This window comes from Fukomys damarensis, unplaced genomic scaffold, assembly GCF_012274545.1.
Source record: "Fukomys damarensis isolate Sample0158 unplaced genomic scaffold, DMR_v1.0_HiC HiC_scaffold_15, whole genome shotgun sequence".
Classification (NCBI taxonomy): Eukaryota; Metazoa; Chordata; class Mammalia; order Rodentia; family Bathyergidae; genus Fukomys; species Fukomys damarensis.
This window is the reverse complement of record NW_022900927.1, coordinates 1,226,102-1,250,539: the sequence shown is the minus strand read 5'-3', so window position 1 is coordinate 1,250,539 and position 24,438 is coordinate 1,226,102. Positions and strand designations below refer to the sequence as shown.

The window sequence follows — 24,438 nt, the reverse complement described above, 5'->3', positions numbered from 1 at the left end:
CAAAGAATAACAACTGGGAACTCATTGCATTAAATAGTTTTCACAGGGCAAAAGAAACTAAACAGAGCTAAGAAACAACCTACAATGTGGGAAAAATAATTTTTCCTAGCTATTCCTCAGATAAAGGTCTACTATCTAGTATATATAAAGAAGTCAAAAAAGAAATCAGAATCCCCAAATACAAAGACCTGAATCAAAAATGGGCATCTGAAATGAACAGACATTTCTCAAACAAATAAGTAAAAGCTGCAAGTAAATATATGCAAAAATGTTCAACATCACTGGTCATTTGAGAAATGCTGATGAAAACAACACTGAGATTCTACCTCACCCCACAAAGAATGGCTGCAATCAAGAAACCAATAACAAATGCTGGTGGGGTTGTGGGGAGAAAGGAACCCTTCTCTATTGTTGGTGGGAGTGCAGACTGGTGCAATTACTATGGAAATCAATATGGAAATACCTCAAAGAGCTGGGAGTAGAGGTTCCATTTGACCCAGCCATCCCTCTGCTGGGTATCTTACCAAAAGTATTAAAAGAATCATACCATAGCGATAAATGCTGACCCATGCCTACAGTGGCACAGTTTGTAATAGGTAAAACTTCGAAACAACCCAAATGCCCATTAGCTGGAGAGTGGATAAAGAAGATGAGGGTTTTCTATAAAACGGAGTACAACTCAGCCATAAAAAATGAGAAACTAGAGATTTTTATAGCTAATTGAATGCACACTGAGGCTATGCTCAAGTGAAATAAATAGGACACACTTAAGTAAATACCGAATAATTTCTCTGGTGTAAAAAACTAAAAGTGCAAAGAAGGTTTAAACGGTATAATTGATAAAGTGAAAGAAGATGTGGTTTTACTATAAAATGGAATATTACTCAGCCATAAGAATGAGAAATTAAGAGTCATTTATAGGAAAATGGATATATATTGAGGATATACTTCTAAGTGAAATAAATAAGTCACAATTGTATAAATACCGAATAGTTTCTCTGGTGTGAAAAACTATAATGGTATGTAAGATCCTAATGATATAACTGACAGTGTGAAATAGGAAGAAAAGGGTAAAGGTGTAGGGGAAGTGGGAAGGGTAGGGGAAAGGTAAGAAGGGAAAAGAAAAAAAAACATGAGAAAATGAAAAAATGGAAATAAAGTATTTGTAAATAGGGAAGGGAGGAGGGAGTGAAGGGAGGGCAGGGATAAGGGGAAAAAACAGAACCAAGACCTGTCATGTAAAGGTACAAGATCCCAGTGATGAATGAAACTGTATTGTATACCTAGATTGTACCAATAAACTCAATCAGAAAAAAAAATCCCCCCCAAAAATTGATGAGTGGAATAGGAAGAAAATAGCTAAAGGGGAGTGTGAATGGGAGGGGAAAATAAGGGAAAAGAAAAAATGTGAAAAAATGAAAAAAATGGAAACAAGTCTTGATAAACAAGGAAGAGTGAAGAGGGCGATAGGGGGCAGGGGTATGGGGAAAAATAAAAAATAAGGATCAAGCGATATCATGTAAAGGTACACGGTATCAATGATAAATGGAATTGTATTGTTTGCTTCAAATGTACCAACAAACTTAATGGGAAAAAAATATGTAAAACCTACCAGGTAAACACGAAGACATTCACAGAACATATGTGCACCCATAAAAAAAGCTGGTGAAAATTATACATTACATGCAATTTATACATCATCTTAAAGTACATTTTTCAATAATAAGCTTTAAATATCTTAGCAAGTATTAATTTAGATACTTTTAAATATTATTTCATTCTTTTTAGTATTTTTTAGGATTTTGATTCTAAAAATAAATAGACTTGATGTTTTTCATATTATAATAATTATGATCATATTAGGTGGTGAGTCTTGAAGTATCTTAAAATTAGGCTTCTAATAAGCCGGATTATGAAATTACAAGTCACCACATATTTTTGTTAGCCGTAATATATAGGTAACAGTTTGTCATTTTAAAACTAGTATCACTCCATTATTGTAGACACTAATATCTACTTTTTGTCTTATCTGTCCTACTAACAACAGTATTTAAAACTAAAACCGTTAGCCTATTCTCTTTAGTTTTCACACAATTCCTCATAGATATATTCCTGAAATTAACACATATTTCTACTTAACTTCTATGTGTGGCTGAAGAGTAAGTCAACATAATCAACTAAAAGAATGGTTTTTTTTTAACCATCTCCATTGCCTCCAATCTGACTTTCAAAAACAATGTTTAAATACATTATAGGATACAAGCACACCATATTTATGGCAGCATAATTTTACTAGGTAGATTTCAGAGTTAGATCACTATGTTCCACCTTTGTGGTGCTAATTTATACCAAGAATTAAAAACTTGTCAAGAGGTTTATCAGTTGTCGAGGAAAATGTTATACTTGGACTTACCAGAATTTTAAAACTATATGAGGCATTATCAATCAGCTAAACTTTCAGATTACTAAAACAAGAAAAAAAGAACAATGAAAGATTAAATAACTCGTGTAGAAATTTGAGAAAGTTCATTTTATTTAATGCTTAACATGTAGTAGTTTGAGATGCAAACAAGCACTCAAGCACATTGCAGCAAAACTGGATTAAAAGAATCCTTTTGTAATTAGGAAACTGTGACAATGCCTTGACCAGTGAATCTTCGAAGTAAATACATTGCTCCTTACTTCTCTCTAAAAGACTAAATTAAAAGAAACCTCTCAAGTGAAGGTTATTTTCCTGGAGGTAATTTAGAAAACAGAGGCGATAATTCTGTCTCTGAGGAGGAACAAAGATAATGTTTTATTACATTTGGATGAGATTTTATGTTTTAGGAATCACTGCTCGGCTGTGAGTAGTTGCGTTTCTGAGTGCTAGTCACACCGCCTCCCTCACAGTGAGCTCAAGTGGAACAGGCTGAAGTTATGGGGTGGCTTGAAGTCCTCATTCTAATCCAGGACCTGAGGTCAATGTGAAGAGCAAGTTTTTCCTCCCTAGGGTACTGTCAGGGATGTATTCTTTCCTGTCTTGTTTTTTTTTTTTTTTTTAAATCTCCTTCACACAAAATAGAGTGCATGGCATTAATAACATATCTGACATAATTCTCAATCTGGTAATTTATAGTAAAAGAGAGAAAAGAACCTATAGGATGGATTCCTATTGCCTGGTTCTATTGTCTCAATAATTTTTTAAAATTTAAAATGTTAAAGGGCTGAGAAGAAGAAATTTTCCCCAGACTATTTTGATGACCAACAATAGGGGTTGATAACCTTTCTTCTGGAGAGACAGTGATGCTAGTTACTGTAGTTATAAGGCTCACTGGTCTCTCAGCCACCTAACTGCTACTAGATCCAGAAACCAGCCCAAGAACAATATCAAAATGAATGGAAAAGGCTGAGTATTCCAATAAAACTTAAAAAAAAAAGAAAAAAAAACAGGTAGTAGGCTGGATTTGGTCCATGAGCTAACCTTTGATCTAAAATTTCTAGTGATGTAAGAGAATTTGAAACCAACATTCAAATTTTAGTAACATATAGAAAGTCCCAGGGTAAATCACTGTCCTTTCAGGGACCTATGTGATTCTTTGACAGATTTGTATTTTAATCTTTCAAGGTTCTCCTATTTGCTTTTTTCTTCTGTATTATATAAATATAATAAACATGACTAAATCTGATAAAAATTTCTACCAAATCTATGGAAAATTTTGAGTGCTAAGCTGCAAAATATTAGCTTTTCAATTTTTACTAAATTTGTAATAATTTTTTTTTTGTCCTTACCTAAATTTTACTGTGGAGTTTTTAAAAAAGCTATCAAGTTGAATTCTTATAAACATTGATACCACTGGAAATGACCCATTAATTTGAAGTACTGTTCTGGTTGATAATTTAAAATGTTCTCCTTATTTGGATATTTTTATTACATTATTCATCTTTGGTTATGATCATAACTTGGGTTAGTAGTACAAGTATTATATAACTTTGTAATTTAGAATGCAATTTGAGTATAAATAATGATTCACTGAATTAGTACTTCTAAGTAACCACTCTGCCTTTTCTAAAATGTTCAGAAGGGTAAGAATACATAAAATTTAATGACATCTCTATTGTTTTGATAAGTAAAAATAAGGAAATGTTCTTTAAAAATAAAACTATTTTCTCAGTATAATTTTAATTTTAATCTAGTCTTAATTTTAATTCTGAGTACATTTTTCATGCTGAAAAGGATTAGGTAAATGATTAAAAACTTACTATTGCAATGAACATTGTGGGATACTTTGTAAATTATGTGAAAAATTAAGTATTTCGATTTTCTATTGTTTTTAACTTTTTTGTTTTTTTTTTTTTAAAGAAAAGATTGAAGGAAAAGATGTAGGAAAAAAAGTTTTCATTTCAAACTTTCAGTGAATTTGGTAAAGGCATGATGAACTCAAAGGAAGACTTTTTAAGATAAGATATACAGAAACAGCCTAACTCAACATTAGACTTCTTCCTTAAAAGTTTTGAAATTTTTAAGAGAAGAATAAACTGGAATTTAAGTCCAGCTGGAACTGAGGTATATAGGGCTTTTGAGGTGTCTAATGTTGAAAATATTAAGTTGACTTCAGTTTTTTTTTAATTGGAAACAGGAAAGGAAAATTTTTGTCCTGGAAATGTGTTCTTTGATGCAAACAGAAATCCATCTTCCAAAAGAAGAAGTAGAGATGGGTTGTCTTGATTTAGTTTTTTTGGAAACAGACAAGAAGAACATGAATTTGCTAAAATAATTTCTTTCTTCTAAGTATTATTTTATAAGCTCTGAGATGTACTTTTCCTTGTGAAAATTATCCTAGCCTCAAGATTTTCATAAAAGTAACTGGAAGCACTGAAATAAATTTTTGGAAAGAAGGATATAGAGAAACTTATTTTTAAAAGTTAAAAAGATTTCAGTAATTGGTGCTTTCATTTTGATATTTTATGCACTGTTCAAAAACTGCTTTCCTGTTGGAGCACATAGAAATATTCAAGTATTAAGAGTGTTTCAAATATGCAGTATTAATAAAATTCCATAATGCTCACAGTGGAAGTAATGGATCTTCTGATTTATATATAGATCAATATACTTCTGCGAATTCAACAATCTTCTGTGAATTAATGACAAGAGTAAAATAAAATTTTAGAGCTCATATTGTAAATTTGAGGGGACATAGACGCCAAACACTAATCCAAAGAGCACATTTTTAATTAGCAAAAATAATGCTATGAGTGGCTTCTGAGTATTATTTAATAATGTGGTGAAGGTGATAATCATAGTATATGTTTTTTGTAGTATATAGCACAAACACTCCTTACTACAGCTCTTCTATTTATGTTAATTCTGTAAGGTTGGTATTAATTTTCCTTTGCATATAAGGAGACAAGTACACAGAAGTGAAAAATTGGTTTAACCGAAACCTAATATTGTTATGATTTTGTTGTAACTGCAGTTACTTGATGAAAATCTTTACAGGTGACAACTGGATTATATGACTGACACAAATGAATATTAACCACTCCATTAATATGATTTGCAAGAACATGCAGAGTAAATGGCACAGTTCACCTCTTCAATAGTTAATTTACTTTATACACGATCTAGATAAAAAAATCTACTTACTTTTATATGAAGTATTTCTCATGACATTCACATAACTCCCTTTTGATGGGGAAGTAATATGATTTTAAAAATTCATCCACGTTGATCAAAGAAATATTAGCATAAATTAATCTTAAAAATGATTTTGCTTTGTTAAATAATTTCTCTTGCCCAGATTTAGAACTTAAATAAGGACTGGCTGTATACTGCTAAGAAAAAAATATTATGTATATGTAAACAACCTAAATGTCAATCAGCAGATGAAGAGTATACTGCATATACAACAAAATATAATTCAGGTTAAAGAGGGGTAAATTCTACACGTGACAATGTGAATGAACCTTCAGGGCATCATGCTAACAGAGATAAGCCAGCACAGAATGATGTGCACTGCACAGTTCCACTTGTACGGCACAACTAAGGCATAAGGCAGCCAAATCCACAGTCAAAGAGTGAAGTGGTGGCTACCAGGAACCAGAGAAGTGGGAAAAAGGCAATCAGTTGCCCAAAGCACAAAGTTTCATCTTCAAAGCAAGATGAATAAACTCTAAAGATTTGGTCTACAGCAAACAAACAGAGAGACAAACCCCCAAAACGAACAAACCTATTAGGAATTTGGGAACATGCTTTGAGAAACACTCTTGGGTAAGATGCACAGACATAACCCCATTCGATGTGCTTCTGAGGGTAGCGCATTGATCTGAAAGAGCCTCATAGCATACCTCTAACTCTGGTGACAAATTCTCCTTTTCTGGATCTAATGGGAGATATAAGGGCTGGGATTTTCTTTGTGTCAGACCAAATGGGACTCCAAGTTGAGAACGGGAATAAAGTGGGATCACAAGCTTACTTCTCGCACAACACTTACCTGCCACCTGCAGAACGGTACCTTACACTCTCTACTCACATTGTGACTAAGTTTATGTAGTAGTCCTCATGTTCATCAAATTTCTTCTAGATACTATGTCTCTTTGTTTGTTATGTTACATTATAGAACACATGACATCTATTTATATATTTATACATATATAAGGTACTTATATTGTATATTCTAAGCATATAAATAAAACATACTGTACTGAAGTGTGAAAAGTGCTATTGCATATTTTATTATACAGTATATAGTGTTTATCACAGAGATTAAACTCTTTCAAAGTGCTTGTACTCTTGCATACTATTTAAGAAAACTAAAGACGTTTATAAAACAAATCAAGTTTAATATATTATTTTTAGCTACTGCTCAGGCTCACATATTAATATGACAAAACTTCAATATATCCTAAATTTTGTTGTGCATACTCTTACGTTTTTGAAATGGAATTGTGGCAAGAAAGCCTTAATTTGCTCACTATAATGAAATTCATTAGATCCAGAGCAAGCTTAACACAGAAAGCTTAAAGGGTAAATTTCTACTAATATTATATGGAATTAACAAATGTATAGCAAAAATGCCTCTGAAAATCTGCAACTGTCTACTATTTCCATGAATGTAACGTTAAATTGGAAATTCCTAGGATTACACTAAGAAATTATTCTCTGTTGCTTTTTTAGGGACAGAAGAAAATTTACATTTACTAATCTAAAAATCAGAGTATATATAACTATATCAGGGAAATAATCGCAGATGAAGATTCTTACATTACCTGATAAAAGGCATTTTAAACATTTTTAAAGTTCATATTATTCTATGCAAAGTCCTGCCTGCGTTTATAGAAGCACAGATTACAACTTCAGAAGAGACTTACCCTTTTCTGTTCTTTTATATACTCAATCAGCTCATCTCTTGTTCTTCTCACTGCCTCCTCCACAGCCTTCTCACTTCGCTTCTGCTCCTCTATTACTGCTGCCTTAACAGTTTCCTGTTTGTGGGAAGAGGAAGGCAGAGAGGTATGCAGCAGCGCATATTTATGTCCACTTTCCATAAACCAAGAATCCTCCTCAATGAGCAGAAGCTCATTCTGTTCAAAGCCAATCTACAGAACTCTCTTTCCCAAAGTGGGTGAAAGGGAAAATAAATGGAACAAGTCACTTATTGCAAGGGAGAGCTGACAGAGTACAATGGCTTCCTCACCAATCTGTCATCTGATGTTCACATGATTGATTCCTTCCTGCACTCTGCACTACAAACAATTGTGCTTATTCTTCCAGGAGCATCCTAATGCTCTAGCTATTTATTCACATTTCATTTTGCCATCATACAATAATCAAGTGTGGTCTTGTTGGTTAAGATTTACCTTTACTCGGTCTTCCTGCCTGGTAAAGATGTTGAGACTTGGGAACCATGAATAAAAGGTAACTGGCATTGAACTTGCAGTAATCCCCCCCTCCCTCAGCCTCCTGAGTGCTAGGATTACAGGCTTATACCACTTTTCTGATTCTTGAGAACATTTTTCTTTGTGGTATATTTGTGGTTACTCAATTTTGGACATGTATATATGTGCCAGAAAATATAAAATTAATGTCTGTCTATTCTGAATATATTCACTGTAGAAATTTTGAAAATATAAAAAGATATGAACACAAACCACACACACATATATACTTAGATATAAAGATGATATGACCTAAACTGTACATGTTATTTTTTAAATTTAGCATTTTTCACTTGATATATTTTGAATATTTTACAGGCATTTTATATTGTCATTATTTCTATTCCATTATAAAGTTGTGTAATAATTTATCAGTCTTTATTCATGAGCATCTTTGTTGTTTTAAATGAAATAAAGCAGTAATGAACATTCACATATTTATCTTTGTGGCACATGCTGGATATTTAATTGGGATCAATTCAAAAAATGAAATCATTCTGGGCAAAAGAATATGAACTCTCTTATAGCTTTTGACATTCTGTGCAAATTTCTTCATGAGAAGCCTCTACTAATGGCTAATTTACTAGCATTCTTGATTACATTTAGTTTTATCAGCTTTAAAAACTTTATCTGGGGTACACAAGTATCTTATTTTGCATTTTTAAAGAGATTATTATGTGATGTTCAATATTTTTCTCGTATACTGGCAATATATTCTGCTTCTTGCCATTTACTTGATCATTCGCTCCACCCACCTTAGTTTTGGGGTACTTGTCATTTTTGAGATCCCTTCTTAATATACAAAATTCAGTGACAAGGCTGACAGGGTATGTTTCTCGCAAAATTTACCTATATTTTCAATCAATAAGAACACATCAGGACTTAGTTCCATTGATGAAATAAATCTACAAAGTTGTTTCCATAATTGCTTGAAGAGATTACAGCTGAACAAGTAGAGTAATTTTAAAAAGAACAAGGACAAATATGATTATTTACAATAGGGCTAGGGATTTAGCTTAGTGGTTCCACCAGCTGCCTTGACAGCACAAAGTCCCAAATTTGATTTCCGGTACCGAAAAACAAAACAAAACAAAAAAACGAACTATTGACAGACAAAGATTATTTACAATGAAAGTATCTGCATTACAATTCATATTTACCTCACACTTACTATTTTGGAAGTGGAAGATTTTCAGATTTAAAAATGGCAAAAAATCTTACATATATTCCTCAGTTCTCTAAAAAAGGCACTAATTTTGCAGTGGAGTATGACTATTCACACCATGTTGGTAAATTAAAAGTATAAATAATAGCTTCAAATCAGTTCAGATCAGATTTTGCTAACAAATTGCAAAAATTTGTGGGCTTTAGGGTCTTTGGAGTTTTATAATATAAAAATCACGCATTTGTATTACTTGAATGTACAGGTTAAATATATAGAACATTAAATACCAATCAAAATTTCTACCTGAAAAGTGATTAATCAATAAATTTTCCTAGGTCTCCTTAATTGAAAGGAAAAGTATTTTAAGTAAGTGTACTTTTTGTTCTTCAACTGACATCTCTGGAGAAGGCTGAGGACATATCTTCTCAGGCCAAAAGTTTTAGGATCTCCCATTCTTAATCTTTGAGCTGGCAAAATATACTTTACAGAGCTTCCTTTGGTTCTCCCTTCTGAGGGATAAATTAAGGAACAAGGAAAGTTGAGAGAAACTACTGCTTAATTCTTGATTCCCTTGAGTCTGATACAGAAATAAAGTTTAAGCATTCCATTTTCTAATCAAACCAAATTCTGAATATTGTAATGATCAAAATTTGTATGCCTATATATAAATGCTATGAATATCTGCCTGCATCTGTTGTTGATTCCATGGATAAAGTTTTTTCGATGTGAGTCACCATAATGAAGCTTAAAAAAAAAAGTACATGGTGTTGCTATCAATAGTATTTTCAGATAGGCATTTTTAAAAGAGCATTTTCCCAAATATTTTAGTGATGGCAACAGAAGGCAGAGTTCCTTGACTCGGCCCTACTGACAGTTCTTTGGGCCTCATGTCCACCCACTGGAGAATCCCAAATGCGTCTATGCTATGCACTGTATATGTTAAATGTATCAGTTGTGCTTTTTGTCAGGCTTCAAGTGGTTTTATTATGGAATACATGTATGTAGCAATATCATAATCAAATGCTTATATAACTAGTTTTTAGGTGTAAAGAAAGTTCTATATATTAATTTAAAAAAATCAGGGGAACCAGCTTCTACAATGCTACTAAGTAGGTCATGTTCAAAATCATTTAGGGTTAAAAGCTTATATCAAATTTTGTATATTTTTAAGTTTCACTTATTGCTTAAAAGTATAGTTTTGCTGTAGCATCCAACACATCCATGATGTTTCAGTAATCACAGGATCCAGTAAAAATTCTATGATTGTATATTCTTTACTGGTACATTTTTTCCAGGGATTACAAACACATTGATGGGAAACAAATCTTAGCAATCAACTCTATTTTGGTCTGTGGGTTTTAAACTATACCATCATGTAGTTGTTTAATTGTGTGGTTATTTATTTTGTTTTTATAAAAAATGTATGCCTGTTATCTAATTATGTTTTATTTTAAGTTTCACATGGTATGGCAGTGTACCTCAGAAAACGAGTGATAAATACTGAGGCATAGATCAGATATCACAGTTATACAAAGGTCTAAATTGTAGTTGGCAACAGACTCTCAAATTAATTTCAGAGTATTACCTGTGCAAATTAGTTGCAGGTACTGAAAGCTTTTTAGTCTTCTCTTGCTAAGTTTATGATGTACTTATAGAAACAAAACACAGAGAAGCTAAAATACAAGTAAAATACAAGAGATTTCTAAGGACACCACAGTTAATAAGTAGTAGTGATACTAACTATGATTATGCCTAAGTAACAGAATGTCTGTTTGCTGTGTCAGAGGAAGCCTGGTAAAGAGGTGGGTTCTGCTTCAGAGCAGCACCACGAGAATGAAGACTTAGGGATCCACAAAGTTGGCTACAATTTATAAACAAGATCTATACAGCATCTGGCACAACAGTGCAAAGAGAAAACCCAAATCTGTGTTTGAGGTTTTTGGCTAGAGATAAGGTTTCTTGTGGGAGAAGTGGAAGAAAAGGAAACTAGAAAGCTGTATACTGGAGAACCTGAAAAGCGTCAAACCGCTGACAACAACCCAGCACCGTAATGGCTGCCATTTATGCCACCCAGATGAGTTTTACATGAGACTCGGCTAAGTCTTTACACGGACACCCTTGCCTCACCCCAAAACATCTATCAAAGGTAAAAACACAGAATCTTTAGCGCATCTCCTTTCAGAATTTTCCAACTCAATCTTACCTACAGTCTAAGGAAAAGTGTAGACACATTTTCATTACCTTCCTATGTAAGAGAAAATCCCACGCTCACAACCACCGACTCTGATCTGGAGTATGGATGTCAGAATTCTGCATCTCTTATGCACATGTACAAATAGAATAGCTCCACTGAGAACTGAGAAAAATATTTCTGTATTATCCAAACTACCTTTATTTCCTAAGTAGTAATAGTATATTGGTTTGAGTGATTTGGAGGGAGTCAGGGAGACCAGTTAGGAAAGTACTGTACTGCAGCAGTCCAGGAAAGAGATACAGTTAATTACAGTGAACGGGCAAACTATAAGTCATATGAAAAAATACCTAGGCATAAAAATAAGCAGGATATAGTGAATGATTAGAAACTGCAGAAGACGCACAGAGGGGAGGAGTTAACTATATAAAAACAACCAACCAAATAATCAAAGAAATAAGGTATATAAGCATGATAATAACTTTTACACTCCATTGAAATGCAGACTTTTATCTTCCTTTTAAGTGATATAGCAAATTAGAAGATGTAAACATAAAAATTTAAAAAGAACTTCCCCAAAGACATCTATCTTTCGTTTCTTTTCTATGTATATGTGAAACAATAGCCCAGGCATCAGTCTCTATCCAGGGCTAGGCAGATTCTGCCTGGTTAAATACAAGAGCTGTGTTTGCAGAAGGTCAGAGTAATTATTTTTCAAAGGTTAAATTCAAACTGAAGTCACTACACGCACTTCTAAGTGAGTTAAAAGATGTAAGAAACTGTACAGCTAGACATTTAAACATACAGGTGAGTTTCAACATGTATCTTTGGGGAAATTACAAATACCACATGTATTAATAGGTGCAAATCAGTTATTTTCATAAGATAAGAAAATCTGCTACTGTTTGGTCCCAACTCAGTGCTCTACTCCACTCAGCACTGTCTCTGAACTGAAGTCCCTGTGCTGCATGCACAGCTCTGGCTCACGGCGCTGATACACGTCCTCAGGAAGGAAAGCTCTTCCCTGACTACTGCCTTCATTCAAAGAGGCCCACTCATCTTTTAGAACTCAAACCCATTTTCATTCTCTTGGAGGCTTCCCTGCTGCTCGAACTTGAATTGTGTCTCCTATTATCTCTGAGCATCTATTTTTAGCACCCACATTGTACCTCTGCACTTCATGCATGTTGACCGAATGCTTTTTTCCAAACCCTAAGATCCATGAGGAATATACCGTGCCTGTTTTCCCTAGTTGTATATTCTGATTCCAACAATACTCCTACCACACAGTAAACAACTGAGTCTTTGCCGAGATGAAGCTATGACTGTACATGTGATTCAAGCATAGTAAAAGTCAACTGACTGCTGACCCAGCCACTTGAAACATTTCATAACCTTTAATCGCCAGTTAATTATAAGATATAATGTGAATATACCTGTAGGAATATTTTCAAGTTCAAGCTTTCACTTGGCATTACTGATAGAAACAGATCATTCCTAACTTACTCAAAACTATGAGAATTTAAAACAACTGATTTAAACTCCAAAAGTTGAAAATGATGTGGTAAATGTGATATTACACAATGCATTTCTTTCTTGTTCCACACATAACTTTTAAGTTGTTCTACGTTGCTATTAGTCAAAGCCAAAGTTTATTTCCTGGGAATGAACTGAAAGCCCAACTCTGTACTCTATTCATGTTTCTCAGACTCTCAACTCTAAAGATTTTAATAGACACAAGGTATTATGCATTTTAAACATATGATTGGAATGAAAAATATCTAAAATATATACAAATATTCCACCAGGCCCTTACAGAAGCAGGTAGCTATTTCCTCCCTCCTTGGTGAGTTCCATCCCTGCAGAACTAGTCACAGGAGTAGGAGGGTGATTTGCTCAAGATGATGGTAGGGCTGTGAGTTGAATTTGACTTTCATGTTAGATATCAGTCAGTCCTTGTATTTTCCCTGAACAAAATTATACTGCCTAGTTACTTAAAAGCTTTTATTAAGTGTTAATAAATTTAACATACAGAATTAAGTATAGAAGACAACACACACACACACACGTGTCCTCCACAGCTTAAGAACAGATTGTGTCCAGCAATGCTGAAGTATCTGACCCAGAAAAACTATCCGCACCACCTTCCGTGCTTCAGCAGAAGACAAGTTACCTCTTTTACTCATTTCATAGCCTAGTAACAATCTTATCCTCATGTCACTATTTCAGGCATTATTTTTGAGTTTTAAGTATGTAAGATAAGGAATGTGCCTTATTTCTTAGAACCACTCCTAAATCTAAGACACAGACATTTTTAGTCCTTTCTTCTCAGCTCTCAGTTCATAGCTGATGGCTTACTTCAGATCTGCAGGCAGTAGGTTCATGGCTTAACCATCATTTATTAGGATCAAGGTCAGCCGTCATGACTTGTTATATGTTTATGCTTGTTATATGTTTCCATCTAACAACTGCTTTCACATTTTTAATTCAGAGAAAACAAAGTAGTTCATGCCATGAAATTCAAGTTTTAATTTCCCATAAAAGCTGACCAGTACACATCGCAGATTGTCTGTGTGTCACCTACGATGACTACATTGAAAAGCAGAGCTGATTGTCGGCCATGTGGTCACAGCTGCAGTCTCACCATGTGCACCACGGCTCAGGACACACTGCTAGTTACAGGATGTCCTTATAACCGGCCTGCGTTTGCGTGTCATACAGAGTGCCACACCGCAACACCATCACTTTTTATTATATTTCATGTCTATTATGTCTAAACAGAAATGAGGTTTTGTTGTACTACTGAGGTGTGGTAGAAAGCATGGACTATTTTGTTATTGAATGAGATGACCACCAAATGGTTCCTATTATGCAATGAGACCATAACTGTGCTGAAAGGGCACACATCAGGATCAGCGGGCTCAGCAGCCACCATGATACTCTCAACCAAGGAAAGTCACAAAATTTAGAGCAGAGTATCTCAAAACAGCCTTTCACACACATGCACACACTGAGGCTGCAGCCAATTAAATTCTCTTAGTCAAACAAGAAAAGGCATTTAGTAATGGGAGTTTTCAAAACTGTGTTTAATTAAAGCAGCCAGATAAATGTTCTTTAAGAAGATAAACTTGCTACAAGCTAATACCTTTCAATGAAAACAGGAGGTAGCAAAATCAATGGTCATATAAAAAACAACGCAAATGATTTCTAAAAGATTGCTTTTGTCTCCTCCTGAGCCTGATATCACTGATATGAAATTGTTGGTTATTTCAGGAATCAACACCACATTCGAAGTGGTTGAAGATTGAAGCTCTATAAAGAGTACATATGTAACTGCACTGTATACCTAAAATGTACCAATAAACTCAATGAGAAAATAAAAGTTATGGAAGGAGGTCTACAAATCAGTAAAAGTCAGGTATTTAAAATGATGATGATACTTCATAAAAATAATGATAATAATAAGAAAAATCCATAGTCTAGCATACACAATTGGAAATGAGAATATAATAAAGTGCAGGATGACTGGAAAAAAAAGAGTACATTTGGAAAAGTTATCGGGAAGAGTTTTTAAAAAATATTAAGGAAAACTAGTTCAGTACAATGTGATGTAGAATCTGCTAAGTATGTTTCAATTAATGATAGATAAAATGTTTGTGGAACAAAAGAAGATTCAGTTGGACAAAAATGTAAGTTTTGAGAAAAGATAAGTTATTTAAAATTCATGGTTATTCATCATCAAAGATTTTGAAGAAAGTATTTGAATATATCACCTATTATCAAATAAGTAGTGTCAACAGTAACATCCTTTATTTGTGTAGACTAACATCATCAGTTCTATGAATTTTTGTCAGAATTGAAGATTAATATTCTGATTTATCTTACCACACAGCAATTCAACAGTTTATCAATAGTAAATATTTGTCGTGATTCTTTTGTAGCTCAAGGCTGACAGTGAAACATTTCTGAACAAGAACAACTATGACCCACAATTATTAAAAAATGAATAGCATTAGAAATTAGTAAACAATGCTTCTTAATGAGTTCAACTAAAATTTACCATATGATCCAGCAATTCCAATAATGGATATATATCTTAAAAAATGAAATCAGTATGTTGACAAGATATCTGCACTTGCATGTTTACTACAGAACCATTAACAGTAGTCAAGGTATGGAATCATATTCATCACTGAAGAAATGCATAAAGGAAATATGGTGTATACATATCATGGAATACTATCTGGCCACAAAAAGACAAATCTTGTGAGCTGTGGCAGCATGGCTAAAACTAGAGGACGCTGTTAAATGAAGTAAGTCAACACAGGACAACAAATACTATAGGCTCTCAATCACACCTGGAATCTGAAAAGCCGGTTTCACAGCGGAGAGGAGAGAATGGTGAAGCTATGCTCAACAACAAGGCCACACACTGAAAGGTCCGAGGTCCTAAAGGAGACTTTATCCAGGAGAGCGGATCGGGGAGGGAGCAGGGAATAGGAAAGGGATGGTCCTTTTATAGACTTGGGGCTGGGCTATTGTATATCTGTGAGCAAGCGGGCTACTCTTAACCTATTGGCAAGCCATGTTGTCTTTTTAGGAATGAGCCTCGCAGAAGCTGAGTTTCAATTCTCTAAACTGTCGCGGCCTTAGGAACATGAAACTTAAGATAAGAGCATGGAGGCAGTTTAAGAACATGAAGAAACCGGAAGGTGGCCAATAATGGCGGTATCAGGTCCTTAACAAATGGCTAAGAGCAGCTGGGGTACAGGGTGGGGTGTGGCTTGTTCCCACCTATCACCTCCTGGAAGCATGGTCCTCAGTGTGGCAGCCTGGTGGCAGGCAGTAAGGTCACTGGACACACCACCCTGAGAAGGAGTTCATGTTTTTCTTGTGGTCTGAGCTAGTTCTCGCAGGACCATGCCTTGCTCTTGCTTTCTGTCCTCTCACACAGGCTCCTGCCACAGTGTCATTTACCAAGCAGTGGTACCATGACACAAGAGACCTCATGAGAGAATGAAACAATTATGTCACCTGATCTTGGACAGTCAGCCCCCAAACTGTGAACTAAATGAACCTCTTTTTTCTTTACACATTACCCAGCCTCAGGTTTTTTTGCTATAGCAACTAAAAGGGGGTAGACAGAGATTTATCAACAGTTATGGCATAGTAGGGTGGCTATGGTTAACAATTCTGTTAAGGTTCTCACCACAAAGAAATAACAAATGTATAAGGTGATGAATATACTAAATACCCTGATTTGGATATTATACAATTTAAACATGTACTGAAATATCACACCCATAGGTATATGTCAATTAAAAATAAAAGTTAAAAATTATAATGTCAAACAACAATTTTATGCAAAATTTAGTGTGATTTACAACTGAACTGCAACGAACACTGTTCAAGGCATAAATAAGTTGCATTGTAGATTTCCTGTGCAGCAATATGAAAAACTTACCAACTTACAAGTTCACACTGCAGTTCCACATGCAATTTTTCAGATACAAATGCAAGTAAGCTTCTGTATTTCACATGTTTTTACTGTCAACTGACCTTTCGTCTAACCTTCCATGGGAAGTGATCAGTCTGCACTGCAGTAACTCACCACATGGAAAACATCAGGAGGCACAACAGCATTCCGGAAATGCCTCCATGGGATAAATATACTCAATAAAAAGCGTTAGTTCACTGACTGCTGTACTAAGCAGCAATTACCAATGTGAAAAGATATTGTGAGGATCAAAAATTTAGAATTTCATTAAAGATAAGCTTTAAGAAATGAGCTTTAGTAATTGACTTTTAAGACAGGGATAACTAACTTTAAGTCACAAGCAAAATATCCTTCAAAAGTGAATCCTATTTGTTTTATGAGTAGAACTGTATTACCAAACTTTATTATTACTGTTGTATTTAAAATTAATAAAAGCTGCAATATTTTTTTCTCATATCAAAAATCTGCATAATATTTTCAACTAAGTATCTTGGTTCATAAGGCCTAAAGTATCTGTGTGGACCTTTACAGAGATTTTACCAACCCTCACTCAGTTCATGATTCTTGTACAAGTTAACAACCTGGTGCTCACCCCACTGTGTGTTCCTTTTGATCTGTGTGAGCTCCCCATGCACCTGTCTGTAGTGAGCCACCAGGTCTAATGTGGCTGGCTTCTCTCCTTTCTGTAGACTCCCACCCTCCACAAGGAGGATATACAGGATGCCTCTCATGGAAGATGGACAGGATTTCAAAATGGAGAAGAAAAGCATGTATGGCCCACTGAGGAACTGGCTCAGAAATGATACAATTGTCACTTCAGCCACATTACATGGACCCAAGTAAATCTTCTGAGCTGGATTCCAAACTCTCCTCCAGTTATCCAGTCTCCAGCATGTTCAAATGCATCATATATTCTGTTTATCCTTTCATTTTTTAATGGTACATTTTAGGTACACAGTACAGTTACATTCACCATTGGGGTCTTGTACCTTCACATGACAGGTCTTGATTCTCATTTTTTCCCCTTGTCCCTGCCCTCCCTTCATCCCCTTCTCCCCTCCCCATTTACAAACACTTTATTTCCATTTTTTCATTTTCTCATATTTTTTTTTCTTTTCCCCTATTACCTTTCCCCTACCCTTCCCACTTTTCCTACACCATTAGCCCTTTTCTTCCTATTTCGCATTGTCAATTATCTCATTAGGATCTTATGTACTATTATAGTTTTTCACACCAGAGAAACTATTCAGTATTTACAAATGTGTGACTTATTTCACTTAGTAGTATATACTCAATATGTATCCATTTCCCTATGAATGACTAATTTCTCATTCTTTATGGTTGAGTCGTATTCCATTTTATAGAAAAACCATATCTTGTTTATCTAGTTTCCAACTGATGGGCAAATGGGCTGTTTCCAAGTTTTAGCTATTACACAGTGTGCTGCTATAAACATTGGTATGCATATATCACTGTGGTATGATTCTTTTCATTCTTTTGGAAAGATATCCAGCAGAGGGATGGCTGGTTCAAATGGAACCTCTAGTCCAAGCTCTATGAGGTATCTCCATATTGATTTCCATAGTGGTTGCAACAGTCTGCACTCCCACCAACAATGGAGAAGGGTTCCTATTTCTTGGTAGCAGCCATTCTTTGTGGGGTGAGGTGGAATCTCAGTGTTGTTTTCATCTGCATCTCTTGAATATAGGAATCAATTTAACAAAAGAAGCAAAAGACCTCTACACTGAAAACTACAACACTCTATGGCCGGGGATTTAGCTCAGCGGTTTGGTGGCCTGCCTTGCAAGTGCAAGGACCCGGGTTCAATCACCGGTACCCAAAAACAACAACAACAAAAAAAAACTACAGCACTCTGAAAAAAGAGATCGAAGAGGATATAAGAAAATGGAAAGATAACCCCTGCTCCTGGGTAGGAAGAATCAACATAATGAAAATGGCCATATTACCAAAACTGCTATACAGATTCAATGTAATGCCAATTGAAATTCCAACACTATATTTCACAGAACTAGAAAAAAGAATCCAAAAATTCATTTGGAACCATAAGAGACCTAGAATAGCAAAAGCTATCCTAAGCAACAGACACATGGCAGCGGGTGTAACAATTCCCAATTTGAAACTATACTACAAAGCCACTGTGATAAAACAGTATGGTACTGGCAAAGAAACAGACGTGATGATCAGTAGAACAGACTGGAAGACACAAAAACAACTCCAGATGCACTAAGCTACCTCATCTTTGACAAAGGAGCTGACCATCCCCACCAGAGGAAAGATAGCCTTTTTAATAAGTGGTGTTGGAAAAACTGGATCTCAACCTGCCAAATATTAAAACTAGACCCTTATCTTTCACCATGCACTAAATTAAAATCCAAGTGGATTAAGGATCTACATATTAAAACAAACACTAAACTTGCTGGAAGATAAGTTAGGCAGAACTCTTGAAGACACTGGCATCGGAAACGACTTTATGAACAAATCCTCAGTAGCATGGGAACTAGCAGAAAGAATCAACAACTGGGATCTGATCTTATTAAAAAGCTTCTGCACTGGAAAAGAAACCATCAACAGAACTAAGAGACAACCTACAATGTGGAAAAATTTTTTTACCAGGTGCTCCTCAGACAAAGGATTATTATCTAGAATATATAAAGAACTCAAAACAATCAGCTCCCCCAAATATAAAGACCCAATTCAAAAATGGGCAGCTGAAATGAACAGACATTTCTCAAACAAAGAAGTAAAAGCTGCAAGTAAATATATGAAAAAATGTTCCACATCACTGTTTTTCCTTTTAGTGCTACACTTCTTGAACCTAAGTCCAAACTGGGATCTCTTCTTGTCCAGATCTCTTACTCAGCCGTTCATACTGGGATCCCTCTCAGGCAAATTACCAGATACTGTGCCTCTCTCCAACTGAACCTCCAGATTTCCAGATCAGCACAGGCTGTTTCCCGTATTACCTTTGCTTTGGCAGGATACATCCTCAGAAGTATTCTTAAGAAATTTATAAGAATTAAAGGTTGCTGTCTGGTTTCTGGTTTGTCATTTATTCTATTATTGTAACTGACAGCTTGAATTTCTAGGTTAGACATTTTTGCAGAATTTTAAAGAATGTTGTGAAGTCCGATTACAGTATGATTTCTTATCATTTGTATACTGTTGTTGTCCTTAAGAGAACTTTATACATTTAGTCTGTTTCTCAAAAATTGTATGATGAACCTAGCTATAGTACTATAAAGAAATTCATATTGCAATCTAGAAATTTATGTTAATTCCAGGTAACTTTAATAATAATGACTTCCCACATTCTACTTTTTAAAAATATTTCTGAAAATCCAATGATTCAGCTGAAGAGCCTCCTGAGCTGATTGCCTGATTTTCTGGTCTGCTTACTCCTATCTGTTATTTATTTGTATTTTCATATTCTATGGGAGATTGTTACAACTTCATCTTTTGAATCATGATTACTTTTTCTTTATTACACACTATATTTTAAAGTCCTAATCCTGTCCTTTTGCTTTTAAAGAAATAACATCTTCCTGCTTCATAGATCTTTCCTGTCTCCAATAAAATTATTGTTTTTCACTTTTTATGTCACCGCAAAATCTTTTATTTTTCCTCCACTTTCATGAGGAGGCCCGGCTGATACTTGAAGAACAGAGCACAGAGAAGCAGAGTACCATCTCTACCTGCAGCTGTGCCTAGGGACTGCAATCTTTGTAGCAGAGCCATCTGGCTGGGTGGTTTCCTTGGAGCAACGTCTGATACCAATATATTCAGGTTTTGACTCGGGGCTCTCTAGATCCTCAGAAAACTACCTCAATTTCCTGCGGTGACAACTAAGAGGGGAAGAAGGCGAAGGTCCTCACTAGCAGCATAAAAATGTTCACCTATGCTTTCCATGCGTCCCATTTCAACCCAGCACCTATACTGTCAATAGTGCTCGGTGTTGCTAAACTGGTGACCTTCTCTTTCATTGTTTCCCAGTCTTCCATCAGGTTTGGGAAAAACTGGGACTCTAACTGCCCCTTAGCAGACTTTCAACCTTTCCTTCTATTTGCTGGTGTATCTTCATTGCCATGTTAAGAGGTATCCATTTTGACCAACAAGTGTGCCTTTCTGCACATACACAAGGTTCTTTGATCTTAGACATCTCTCCTGCATCTCATCTTTTTTTTTGGTACCGGGGATCGAACTTGGGTCCTTGTGCTTGTGAGGCAGACAGCAGAACCACTGAGCTAAATCCCTAGCCCTGCATTGCATCTTAGTAAAGTTTCACTTCATTGCAGCTTCAAGAGGGAGAAAAAAAATGGTTAGCATTATATATGCTATTTTAAACTAGAAATGTGTTTGAAAAATACATTCAACTATTTTAAAAGTTTTAGATTTACAGAAAAGTTACAGGTAGTAAGACTTCCCGTATACTTCCCACTCAACTTTCTTAAGCATTAACATCTTTACATGAAGAAGGTACATTTATCAGGCTAAGAAATGAACACCGCATAATACTATTAAATAAATGACAGACTTTAACTGCACTTCTACAGTGCTTCTCCTAATGTACTTTTCTATTTCAGAATCAGTCTAGGAAAAAGGAAGCATTCCAATGCTATGTCTCAAGAGCCAGCTTCATTCCCTGACAGGTTCTTCTCCACCACGACACTTGAACCTTCTGGAGTCCTCTTTGGGAATGTCACAGGGTACGGGACCTGGCTTTTCTTTTCTTGTGATCAGATGGAAGTTACGAGCTTTAGGGAAGAACACTGCAGAAATGAAGCATAGCCCTCTGTTATATCAGGAGGTGTACACTATTGGCACAACCCTGGGGACAGTGTCCTCTTCACTGCCGGATGTAACTAGGGCAAAGACAACACTTTTCCTATTTCCATATATACAACTAAGTCTCATCAGAACTAAAGGGCAGGTGAGTTAACTTAGAAATATAGGAATATTTTAAAGTTTCAGATTACAGTACCTCTTCTGTCTATAGAACTATACAGTGTTTCTAAGTCTTCTATGTCCTCTAGATGCTTATATTTTTAGGTAATATTTTACTTCATCTAATTTTTACAAATGACTGATATGTTTATTGATATAGTTTATATGGTTTTAAAATTTATACAGCATCTATGTTACATGTTCATTATACTTGATGAAGTTCATTATCACTCTCTGTTTTTCACCATTAATTCTGTCAAATATTTGTGGGTTTTATTTCTTTTTAAAAATGACAGCATATTTTTTTAAAAACTTTCCAATATACGCAATGAATTTGTCATAACTTTTATTATTATCCCTTCTACTGTCCTTGAATTATTTTTCTGTTCTTTCCTTTCTAACATCCTGAATAAATTAGAAGTGGCACTCTGTTATTTTCTAGCCTCTTCTTTCTCACAATTTTTTTTCTTTTTCTTTTTTTTTTTCTTTTTGGTACTGAGGATCAAACTGTGCTTATGAGGCAGGTGCAGCTTTCTCAGGTTTTTGAAGATAATGACTATTTTAATAAATACTGTACCATATTTCATACTTGTTTTTAAAAAATTACAGCTGGTTACGGTGGTGCATGCCATCTGCACTCTGGAAGGCTGAGACAGGAAGTTCAAGCCTCATTTGGACAACTTAGTAGATCAGATATATTCATTTCAAAATTTAAAATTTTTAAAGAGAGGAAAGGGACAGCTAGAGAAGAGAAGCTAGGGATACAGCTCAGTGTAATGGTCCTGGGTTCAAATCCCAGTACTGTAGAGTAAAATTTGCACAGCAGTGACAGGCACAAAGCTAAACTGTATGGCTCTAAAAGTTTTACACACATAATTCATCCACTATCTAGAAAAAATTATAAACACCAAGTTTTGCCATGATTTTCCTCCCATTCATTGATAAACATTATTCTTATTTCCATCTACATATATTATTTTTGTATATCCTTATAGGTCCTAACATTTTAAAAAATGTATACATCAAGTACAGAGTATACATGCTTTTGTGCTTGTCTTTGTTTAATATACTTTTATTCATTGTGTTTTGTTTTGTTTTGTTTTTGTTTTCTCAGACAGGGTCTTGCTGTGCTAGGCTTGAACTCATGGCAATCCTCCACCTCAGACTCGAGCCCTGGGATTACAGGTGTGCACCACCATACCCGAGGGCAGACTCTTTTAAGATTCATTTGTACAGCAGAGTATATCAAAAGGCTGTCTCTTTTATTTTGGTGTACTACTTTGGTGAATAACAAACCATTTTAAAAAAAAATTTTTTTTGTTGCAGTACTGGGTATCAAACTCAGGGCCTCACACATTCTATACAAGTGCTCACATTAAGCTGCACACCTAGCTCCACCTATTTATTTATTCATTCTTGCTATTCATGAATATTTTCAGTGTCTTCCTTTGAGACTACTATGAATAGAACACCTTGTAATATTCCGTTATGCATGTTCAATGAACATAAACTCTAATTTCTATCAAATGAACATACAATAGCCAAAATGATGGGTAATAAGGTCTACATGTGGTAAGCTCTAGTAGAAACTACTGCACTTTTAAACTGTGAGCTGACAAATTACATTCATTACAAGAATGTACATGAGTTCCAGATGTTCTACATCATTATGGACACTCGGTCTTGTCAGTATTTTTAATCATAAAACTAGCCAGGGTAGAGGTACACTGCTATCTCACTGTGGTTTTAATCCAGTTTTCCTGGCTGAATAACAATACTGGGCAGATTTTCACAGCAGCATTGAGTGTTTGCAAGTTTGATAAGCTCTTTTATAAAATGCTCTTACCCTCTGGTTTTCCTTATTCCAAAGAGTACGGCCCTTCAAGGCCTGCAAATGAAAGCCTCTGACTTAGCAAAGCCCTTCTGCCCAGGCAGGACTCACTCTCCAAGCTCCTCTATTTTCCTAGTCCACGAGACTGTTCAGATCTTTATCTCTAGTTTCTCTGTCCTCTTTCCATCCTGTCTCTCCCCTCCTCCATCCTCATCCTCTCTTCTTTCTCTCCCCTTATCCGAAGAATTTTGCCTTCTGCATGTAACCTTTGGATTTGACCAATGACTTCAGGAAACCTCAAAGCTGAATTTTGTTGTGAGACTGTTCTAAATGTTCAGTCCTTGGCAGGCATGAACCCTGCTTTCTGACTCATCAGCCCTTACAGAACAGATGCTTTGCACCTCAGCTTTAGTTCTACATCTGCCAAATAGAAAATGTCTACAGAAAAAGCTTGAATGTAAAGTTTATCATGACGCTTCCTTTTTCCTGGAGCACTATGCCTACCCTCTGCCAGTCCCATCTGCATTTGTTGCTCTAAAATCCAGGAAGATAGTTTGTACTACTTTTATATTTGTGTTTTGGTGAAACAGTCCGCACAAGCCACATCTAGACAGCTAGAATAAAAAGTTCCACAAATTGCACTTTGAGTTATTAACTAATTTCTAGAAAGTATCTTGGGCTCATTTTATAATTTATCTTATTTTTCATATTCTTTAGTTTTATTCTTTACTCATGTAAGTAAAAAATCGAAGACCTTTGCCATTTAAATTAGTTTGAAACACTATTTATTAAATGCTGTATAAATCTGATAAACTTGCGCCTTTTACCATTCAGTGTGCATTTTCTTCTCTTACATGTCGTTTTAATGTGTGTGG

General features: G+C 35.2%; 1 protein-coding gene across 5 annotated transcripts in view; it reads right to left on the bottom strand.

Annotated features, from left to right (window-relative positions):
• The window catches only part of Ccdc91 (coiled-coil domain containing 91), a 261,256-nt gene that overhangs the window by 54,111 nt on the left and 182,707 nt on the right, over nucleotides 1-24,438 (bottom strand). For 4 of the 5 annotated variants that reach the window (XM_019208148.2, XM_019208150.2, XM_010628980.3 and 1 more), the window contains one exon: nucleotides 7,351-7,464. In XM_019208148.2, coding sequence (XP_019063693.1) covers nucleotides 7,351-7,464 — 114 coding nt within the window. Of the gene's footprint in view, nucleotides 1-2,418; nucleotides 2,466-7,350; nucleotides 7,465-24,438 lie in introns of those variants that run through there. The other variant, XM_019208149.2, reaches the window with a different exon arrangement.